At 50.8% G+C, this 9506-nt stretch overlaps 1 protein-coding gene across 2 annotated transcripts; it reads right to left on the bottom strand.

Annotated features, from left to right (window-relative positions):
- Positions 1 to 205: 205 nt before the first annotated feature.
- On the bottom strand, positions 206 to 9460 carry VPS4A (vacuolar protein sorting 4 homolog A). 2 transcript variants are annotated; one of them, XM_081921683.1, is made up of 11 exons: positions 9211 to 9460; positions 6881 to 6992; positions 5891 to 6038; positions 5179 to 5240; positions 4886 to 5005; positions 4645 to 4801; positions 4105 to 4253; positions 3900 to 3981; positions 3013 to 3232; positions 2118 to 2258; positions 206 to 1877 (listed from the first exon to the last, which is right to left on the bottom strand). In XM_081921683.1, the coding sequence occupies exons 1-11, from the start codon at positions 9229 to 9231 to the stop codon at positions 1776 to 1778; spliced, it is 1314 nt and encodes a 437-aa protein (XP_081777809.1). In that variant the 5' UTR covers positions 9232 to 9460; the 3' UTR covers positions 206 to 1775. The 2 variants fall into 2 exon arrangements, with proteins under 2 accessions (XP_081777809.1, XP_081777810.1); XM_081921684.1 differs by lacking the exon at positions 9211 to 9460 and adding an exon at positions 8970 to 9101.
- Between the last annotated feature and the right edge of the window lie 46 nt (positions 9461 to 9506).

The following is a 9506-nucleotide window of genomic DNA, read 5'->3' as shown; positions in this document are numbered from 1 at the left end:
CTAGCTAAATTGTGCACAAAGAGCTGCTGGCCTCAACGCCCTAGCGCCTTCAACTTGTAGGGATGTGGATTGCATCTGTGGTGTGGGAAGGAGATAAGACTAAGCAGAACAAAGGAGACTACTGCCTCTTCCTTCATCTCCTGTGGAGAAACTGTGAAACAAATTGTACCATTGTATGTTGCTTGTAAAAAATCAGCTGAATATATAAGAGACAAATAGTTCAACACTTTATTCTTCCATAAACTGTCCCTCCCCACACTGGAATCAACTCAAAATTATGTACACATGACAAGATAGGGGGCAGGGGGTGTACAGGCCGCTAAACCCCTTGACAGTTAAAGAGGTTCTCACAGCTATTCACTTGAATTTCTAGAGACCAAAGAGCTCCCACCCTCCTCTACATGCCTTCCTCAGTAGTACTAAGACAAGAAGACTAAAGCACACGAAAGTAGCTTTAGTGGCCGAGAAAGGTGGATTTGTTGAATTAGGAATCAGCAGTTACCTTCAGGGAAGCAAAAACCCTGCTGTAAGTAGAAGCCTATGCTTGAGCATTGCCAGCCTCCTCCACTTGTGGCACAAGAGCCATTGCCTAGAGCCAATGGGGTGGAATAAATGAGTCCTTTGCCTCCCCATAGCATGGATTTTTTAAAAAGACACTCTAGAGCCCCAGATTGCAGCAGAGACACACCAGCAGAGGCCCAACCGTGACCAAAGGAGCCATGGGTGGGATGGGAGGCAGATCTCCCACCTGCTGCAGCTGCAAAGGCGGGAAAGCTCCATCTCCTTTGCAGGACTTTGCCAGCACCTGTGTCTTGACAGGTGCCCAGTTTGCATTCCTTAGTACGTCACCTCTTGTGCCACAGCTGGAAGAGCAAAGACGTCATCCCTTTCTGAGAAGCAGCAGGCTTGCTGGGTTGAGCCACAGTGCCAGGATAAGGCTGAGGGGCTTGGAGCTGCAGCCCTCCTCATCCCTGTTCTGCTCCCCTTCTGCTTTTTCTGTGCCACACATGCAAAACGCTACAGAGCTGAAGGGCAACAAATTCTGCAGCAACACAGCATCCTGTGGGGCAGAGCACATTTTCAGATACTGTACCTCAAACCATGCAACAGATCAGGCCTTGGCAAGGTAAGCTTCTTGGACAGCACTTCCAACACGAGTACCTCAACTCCAGGAGAGAGCTGAGCATTAGTTAAGCCTTGGAGTGTATTTCTCACTTGGAGAGCTTCCTGCCACTTTGGCTGAGCCAGAAGAAGGCCACACTCTTCAAAGTTCAGCTCAAGCTTGGAAGTGCAGCATTTCAGATTTCAAGGAGTATGCAATGGCCTTAGGTGAAGCCAGTTCGGTTTTCTCTTTGGGGTGGCACCAGGTGTTGCTTCCACAGAAGCTGGAAGGGGTCTCAGGAAAAAAGGGTTGCGGTATAGTGGAAGTTTCGGATTGTTTTTATTTGTATATAAACAAGCCAAGCAGCGTTAGAGGGGGTGGGGAATGGAAGAGCAACCATGAAGGCAGGGATGTTTGGATGGGAAAAAACCAGAGTGGGCTGGGCTCAGCCTTCTCCCCTTTGTGTCCATCTCCCAGAGTAGCAATGGAGGCTGTGTCACCTCATCCTCTTCCTTCCCCAGCCAAACGGGTGCCCCAAGCAGAGACAGATTCAGTAGTAAGCTGGATGCTAACCTCTGCTTGGCACAGTCCACTGTCAGCACAAAGGGCCTTGTCTACACACATGTCCGTGGTAAAATGCCCCCCATCATCGCTGCTCCTCATAGGCACAGCATTAGCCCTCCTGGCCAAAGTCTTCAGTGAACTTCTTCACCTTTAGCAGATCCTCTGCATTCACGGTGGGGCGGGTGGTGGCCAGTGAGCGCAGCATGTCTGACTGCAAAAACAGAATAGGACATTCAGGGATGGGGTATACATGCATCTTGGTCACAAAAACACAAAGGTTTTAGGAGCTGAAACTCCTCACAGTCATCTGGAAGGGGCATTTCCAAACCTGCAGCTGCCACCCAAAGCTGCTTGGCGCACATCAGAGTTTGTATCAAATACACAGGAGAACAAGCCTGGGACTCAGAAAGAAGAGGGTCCAGGCAGGAAAAAGTCAGGGGACCTCACTCACCATGCAGACTATAGGCTCCAGAAGCTTGTCCCCAGGTACCTCCATCCATGTCATTTCAATAGCACCAGGATCTCCCGGGGAACAAGGGGTTAACAGATCATCTACCACCGTGCCAGGATTGGTGCGGGATGGTCCACGGACCTGCAATAAAGACCCAGACAGCACACTGATATGGCAGATTCCTGGGGGGTGGGGGCAGGCTGAACACAAAACTCTTAGGTCCTGGTAGGACAGATATAGTAGCAATGCAAGACAGAAGCAGGTGGAACAAAGAGTCAGTCCCCCTGCAAGTACACTAGTCACTCTGTTTGGAAGGTGCGGGTAAGCCATCCATCCAGCAACAGCCATCTGAATACTGAAGGGACACTTGTCAAGAGAAGCACAATGCCAGTCCCCAACACCCCATATTAATCCACAGCAACTGGAGAGTCAGAAGTCTCATCTGACAAAAAGGGTTTAATTTAATCATCTCAAAAATATTTATGAAAGTTGCTGTGACATTATTAAAGCAGAGGAATGCCTGGGAGCCCCTCAAAAACTGCTTGAGTATTCCCCCAAAACAAGAGCAGGACGTCCATGTAAAATAATAAGCACCAAGTACACAGAAGTGAAGAACAACAAATACAGAGAGGCAAGTGCAGCTGCTGGGATATACTGGGTGAGGTAGGAAAGGAACCAGGGAGGAACCGCCTCTGCTTGCCCAGGGCTAGACAACAATGTCACATGACCCTGCCTGGGAAAGGAAGTGGAGCAGCTGAGTCCATTGAGAAGGTGGAATCTTCTGCTGCTTCACTCCCCAGCAGAAGCCTTGAAGCAACAACAGGATGGGCCAAGCAAGGGAAATCTACCTTCCAGCCTGCCCTGGCACAGCCCTTGTAGGAAATGCCGTCCTCACCTTTTTGAAGTGTGTGGCTGACTGCACCTTGCGGACAGGCTGCATGAGGGCATCGCGCACAATGATGCTGATGTCAGCCCCTGAATAGCCGTCAGTCTTCCGGGCTAATTCGTGGATGTTGGCTTCTGACAGGCTGTGTGGTGTGTTCCCAAGGTGCAGCTTAAACATCTGAGCCCTGGCCGGCTCCTCGGGAAGCGGGATGTAAATACGTTTCTCAAACCTATGTGCAAATGCATGCGCACATGTGACAGTCTGTCCCCAAAGGGAGAGGGAAAACGTCGCTGCTTCCCCCGCCTTCTTCCCACACCTACGAAGATTCTGCTTGGATGCAACCATGTGGAGAGGTGAGGTGAGGTGTATGGCAGCTTCCCCCCAGCCCCAAACTGATTGGCTATGAAAACATTACTATTTGCACAGACTTTTGGTGAAGATTAGACCCTTTGATAAGATTTTTTAAAAATGCTGTTTTAAACGTGTGGTTTGTTTTTTTGTTTAGATTTATGTTATGTTTTGCTGACAGCATGCAGTTGTGGTCTGAGGAGACCCCAGATCAGATCCATACTCAATCATATAGCTCTCTGGGCCAGTCACTATCTGTTCAGCCTAAGCTCACAGGGTGACTGTGGGGATGGAACTGGGGGTGAGAAGAACCACGAACACCCCCTTTGAAAGACAGGATATAAATGTAATAAAATTTAATATATTGCTGGTTTTAGTCCTGTTATAAGCCCCTGCAGACACTACAATGGATGAAACAGAAGTATTCCTCAACAAAATGGAAACAGCCCTTCAGACCAGGGCGCAGGGAGACCTCTTGCTGTTTTGGAGGCTACAAGACTGTCCATGTGGGCAGCAGGAGCCCCAGCAAAACCTGCGGCATCACCCACCTACGCCGAATGGCAGCATCTAGCACCCAGGGGATGTTGGTAGCACCCAGGACCAACGTGCCATCATTGTCATTCCCGACACCTGTCAAGAAAGAAAGCCACAAATCGTCACTCCACACTGGGGAAGGCAGAGAGGCAGACCAGATGCTCCCCAGTGCAAAGGGTCCTCTTGGGCAGTCTCTCTTCTGTCACTCTGTCTACCCACCTTGCATTTGTACCAGAAACTCCGTCTTGATCCTGCGGGCTGCCTCACTCTCATTCTCATTGCGAGAGCCGCACAAAGAGTCCACTTCGTCAATGAAGATGATGGAAGGCTTATGCTGCCTGGCCAGCTCAAAGAGGTTCTTCACCAACCTAAAGGAAAAGGCACAGCAGAAAGCTCAGGGAAGGGCCATTGGAGGCCACTGGCACATTTGACAGGAACCATAAAATAAAGACTACAAACCAAGCCTGTGTCCAAACAACTGTGGCAAAATGCAGCAAATCTAAAGCCTTCCATAGACACCCATTTTGCACAGTTCTAGCCCCGCCTCTATCTGTCTCCCCACCCCAGATACTTTGCGGCACAGCCAATGGTCAGGGATTATGTGAGCTGGAGTTCAGCTTGGGTGGGTGGGGCACTAACCACCCCCATCATACCCTAATAGGAACATCTTATTCCACACCATAGACCAAGCCCCACTCTCCTAAGTGAGAGAGATGGTTCTCTCCCTCCCCCACTCCCCCCATGGATTTTGTCACTCACTTTTCACTCTCCCCTAGCCACTTGGACATCAAGTCTGAAGAGGAGATGGAGAAGAAGGTGGAGTTGCTTGCTTCAGTTGCTACAGCCTTGGCCAGGTAAGACTTCCCAGTACCAGGAGGGCCAAAGAGGAGAATCCCTCGCCATGGAGTGCGCTTACCTGGGGCAAAGAGAGAGGAAATGGACTCATCCACCCCTCGCAACATTTAGCATGCCCAGGGGACAGAAGTGCCCAGATTCTCACCTGTGAATAAGTGAGGGAATTTGATGGGCAAGATGACCGCTTCCTTGAGGGCCTCTTTAGCTCCTTCCAGCCCAGCCACATCATTCCACCGCACGTTGGGCTTCTCCATCACAATGGCACCTGGAAGGGGAAAACAATTTGCCCAATAGAGCCCACTTGACTCCCTCCCATCCTGCCAAGGAGGGGTGCATTAGACCCTCCTGACACCTCAAGCCCACCTTCAGAAAGCTGCACTTGTCTCTACAGAGCCAGCAACAAGCACAGGGACCAGGGGCTGCTCAGAACTGGCTTACCCATCAGCTGCTCTTGCAACTTCTTCTTCTCAGGATTGTCGCCCTCACTGTCGCTGTCACTCCTGAAGAGAGAGAGGCATCAAATGATATGGGGTGGGCAGTGCCATGAGGGGCAGGAGGACTCCCCAACTCATGCCTACTCCAACTGATGCTTATTTGCAAAGTTTGCGTGAGGGGAGGATGAGCAACACAGAACCACCTCCTCAGAGAATCAGGTCTCTCCCAGTTCCCATCAGACACCTGGCCTCAACTACACATGAAATCAAAGAATATCCTCATATCCTCTCCACCTTCAAGACAGGACCAGCCACACATCAGTGTCACCTGCAACCCAACCCACAGTGCTCTACCAGCAGGGCCTGGGATCAAGCAAGAGCAGAGCTGTTCCACATCACCTAAAGGAGGTTGCTGAGATTAAGGAAAGAATTGTTTGATGGATTTTCTCTTAGTTGATGATCTGATCCCATTCCCACCTTCTGGGGCAAGGCAGGACACTGAACCTCCCCTTCCCCTACCCTCGGAGATTTCATTTATTCTTGTATTAGCTCCTAACCTAACTGTACCTAGCTTATCTGCACTTGCATAAACACATAAAGACACAGAGCAAGGGGCAATGGAAGCAAGGCTGGGATAACAGTGCCTCTATGACTTCCTCACCCAATCTCTTCCCCCCAAACACTGTACTTTGAGGAGCCAACCCTTTAAGCCATACCCCTTGCTGTCATTCTGGGCTTCTTTGACAGGCTTTTTGCTCTGCTTGTCCTTGGTCCGCAGATAATCCTTCAGCTTCTCAGCCCGGTCCAGGTACTGTGCACACTTTGCCCGGATGCTTTCCTTGGCCTTGTCACTGTGAGCATCATCTGCAAGGGCAACAGGCAGCGGTAAGGAAGAGCTTCCCTGGACAGCCTGCCCCCACCCGACTAGGGTTCCCTGCAGCAGCACTTTCCAGATTCAGTGGTGGGGAAACCAGCTTGGAGGCTCACTTATCCTAGATGCAAATTGCTCACAGTAGCTACCAGCTACGGACTGCATGTCACAGAGAACTTTAAGTACATAAGAACAGCCCTGCTGGGCCATGCCAAGAAAATGTCCATATGGTCCAACATCCTGGTTCCCACACTGGCCAGCCAGTTGCCTCTGGGAAGCCCACAAGCAGGACTGGAAGGGAGCAGTCCTCTCCTACTGTTGCTCACAAAGAACTGGCACTCAGTAGCATATACTGCTTCTGTCCCTAGAGATTCCACAGGATCATCACAATAACTGACAACCATTGGTGGACACTTTTCATCCCCAGTGGCTTTGTATAACTTTCATTTAAAGCCGTCTAAACCAGCGGCTATCACCAAACCATGGCAGGGAATTCTAAATATGGATTATACCTCTAAATGAATAAGTCCTTCCTTTTGCCTCTCCTGCCAATCAGTTACTCTGGAGCAATTCCTGAGCTCTAGCATTAAGAGAGTGAGAAAACCTTACTTCTATCCACTTTCTCCACACCACTTTGTCTGCAGATTCCCTGATGTCATCACCAAACAAATGGGCTACAACCACAGAGCCCTGAACAAGCCTGGGTCTCCCCTGACAGCCGCACAGCAAGCAAAGCAAAGCAAAGGAAACTGCTGCTCTGAGCAAGGTCCTTGTAAGCCTTCCCAGTGTCACGTAAAAGCTCCCACTAAGCCTCCCACCCCCAAGACAGACTCACACTTGATGGCGTGAAGGAAGTACTCCACCGCATGCTGGTAGAGACGCAGAGCCTCTTCATAGTTCTTTGCTTTATCTTCCTCAGTGGCTTTTGTGACCAAATCAATGGCTTTCTGGAAAGCAAATGCCTGGCTCAAGTTTCATGGTGGCACATCAGAATCACAGCTAGAAAAATTCACAACACTGGGAATTCCAGGAGGCTCTAAGTTTGGTACTAACCCCTAAGACTCTTAAATGTTTGCTGAGGCGTAACCAAGAGACAGGAGAAAATGGTGCAGCAAAGACTAAGTACCTATCTAATTATTTAAGGTGGGAGAGAGTTAGAAATTTAAGGCATGTGCCTTCTTCTACACATGTTTATTGTTCTTGCAAACTGGTGAGCAGTACTTTGTCATCAATCGCACAGGGATTTAACCAGTCTGAGGACCGTAAAGCAAGCAGTTACTGAGTAAGATAGAGATGGAGGCTCTGGGCCTTTGAAGAGGGGTTTGATTAAGATGCTAAGCCTTAGGAACCAAGCAAACAGCATGGCCTGTCTGGATTTAAACCAGTCCAAATTCCACCACAAAGAAGCAGAATTTTATACAGTTGTGATTGCCAGCAGGTGGTATAAGGCATTGCCTGCGTGCTAGATGCTGCTGAGCAGGGCAAAGGTCACAAGGAGAATACCAGTCTCCTGCGCTGTTTTATAGCTTAGTCCTGCTGCTGACCCCCAAAGGAGTTTGGGCAGGAATTGGTACTGCAAAGCAGCTGCTGAAAGAGTCACCTTCCCACTGCAAAAATGGAAATGTGCTGGATTTATTTATTATTACATCTATATCTCACTCCCCCCCCCCCAAGGAGCCCAAGATGGTGTACACATTCCCTCCTTGCCCTCACAACCCTGTGAGGTAGACTAGGCTAAGCGTTGGTGACTGGCCCAAGGTCACTCAGTGAGCTTCATGGCCAAGTGTAGAATTGAACCCTGGTCTCCCAGGTCTTAGACCAACACCCTAATCACCATATTACACAATGTCAATATTATGAGGGAGTGAATCTCACACAGGGGTGGCCTTGTGGACTGTTACCTCACCCGCTGAACATGTCACCTGGGAAAGAAAATCATCCAAGCCATAAAAGACAATAAAGTATTGTGTGCTGCTTCTAACTGGCTGTTCCCAAGGACTCCCCGGGTATACTACAGATACTTCTCCAGTTGATGTCTGAATAAGCTAACTAAACAGGGTACTGAGCTCCTTTCAGTTCCGTTTCACCTCCCACAAATGGGCTACAAACCACACCCTGGATGAAGCACCTCTCCCAATTTTGTCAGAATGTCCCAATAATACTGTTTGATACCTCTGGGTCCTTAGGTTCTTCCCAGGAAGATATGTGCATCAGCACCCAGCACCTTCCCTACAGAACAAGGCAGCAGGATTTCCCTTGACAGGAAGTAGGGCCAGCCTGGAAATACCTGCCCACTACCTAAAAACCAGCCTCTGCTCAGGACTGAGTGCATTTCAAAACTCAAGGTTTCAGAGATTTTCTAGCCCTGGAAAATACAACTTGCGATGCATCTTTTGATAGAGGGCAACTATCTTTCTATAAATGGTTATATAACAAAAACACGACCAGAGGGGTGGCAGTTAGTTTAGGAAATAGGCACTTAAGTGTGTGCATCATTTTGATGACTTGTGCATATGCATGTAGACATGGGTTACGCCCAAGGCCTACTCAGAGTAAACCCATTGAAATAAGTGGGCCTAAATGACATGCACTGAGTAAGCCCAACAGGTCTACTGTGAGTAGGACTGAAGTTGTGTGCATTTCCTGGTCTTTGCCTCCTCTGAATAACTCACTCTGCCTTACAAACCAAGGCAGCTCCCCCAGCCCCCGGTGGAGGCTCCAGGCTTCCCTCCCCACCTGCTCAGGTGTCCAGGAGGCCCCTTCTCTCTCCCTCCTCAGCGTCCGCTCACAAAACAACACATTCAATTAGCAAACTCAAACGACCCTCCCCTTCTATTCCCCTCTCCGAGTGGATGAGAGCAACAACGCCCACGGACCAGATCTTTTGGGGAGCGAGCGGGGTTGTCCCCCCGCTCCCTTATTACCAAAACAGGGGCCATTTTGGGAGCGGGGCGGGAGAAGAGTCCGGAGCTTCTGACCAAAAGACCCTCCGCTTCCCCTCAGCCCGGCTTCCTCGACCGCTTTGCCGCGTGGACCCCTCGGGGCGAGAGCCCCCTCCTCGCCCCTCAAGGCCCGCCCCAGTAGGCCCGGTAGGCCGCAAAGCCGGGGTTCGGCGTAGGCCGCAGAGCCGGGGCGGAGCGCTAGGCAGCTCGGCGCGGCCGGTACCTGCAGGGCGGACGTTGTCATCGCATCTCCTCCCGCTGGGGCTGGGGCGGCTGCTGTTGCTGCGGCTGCCGAGGCTGCTGGGCTTTGGTTCCCTCCTCCGGGCTCGTACGAGGCGGCCACCGGGAGCCCCGCTGAGGAGAGTCGGGCCGGTTTCTGGGCTGCCGCCTGCAGGCCGCACCGGGAACAGCAGCAGGCGAGGCGGAGGCGGAGAGGAGGGGAAAGGGAGGCCCGAGGAACCGCGACGCCATTCAGGGGCGGGATGGAGGAAGAGCCCGGAGGTGGTCCGCCCTTGTCCG

This window comes from Podarcis melisellensis (assembly GCF_964234715.1).
Source record: "Podarcis melisellensis genome assembly, chromosome: 8".
NCBI lineage: Eukaryota > Metazoa > Chordata > Lepidosauria > Squamata > Lacertidae > Podarcis > Podarcis melisellensis.
This window is presented reverse-complemented; position numbering and strand designations above follow the sequence as displayed.

Bases quoted from the DNA above. Each gene is read 5' to 3' on its own strand.
- VPS4A (XM_081921683.1), bottom strand. From the start codon at position 9,231: ATGACAACGTCCGCCCTGCAG. The intron at 4,802-4,885 runs GTGAGAATCTGG...TCTTTGCCCCAG, and splicing joins ATTCCCTCACTTATTCACAG to GTAAGCGCACTCCATGGCGA. The intron at 3,982-4,104 runs GTGGGTAGACAG...CTTTCTTGACAG, and splicing joins GTTTCTGGTACAAATGCAAG to GTGTCGGGAATGACAATGAT.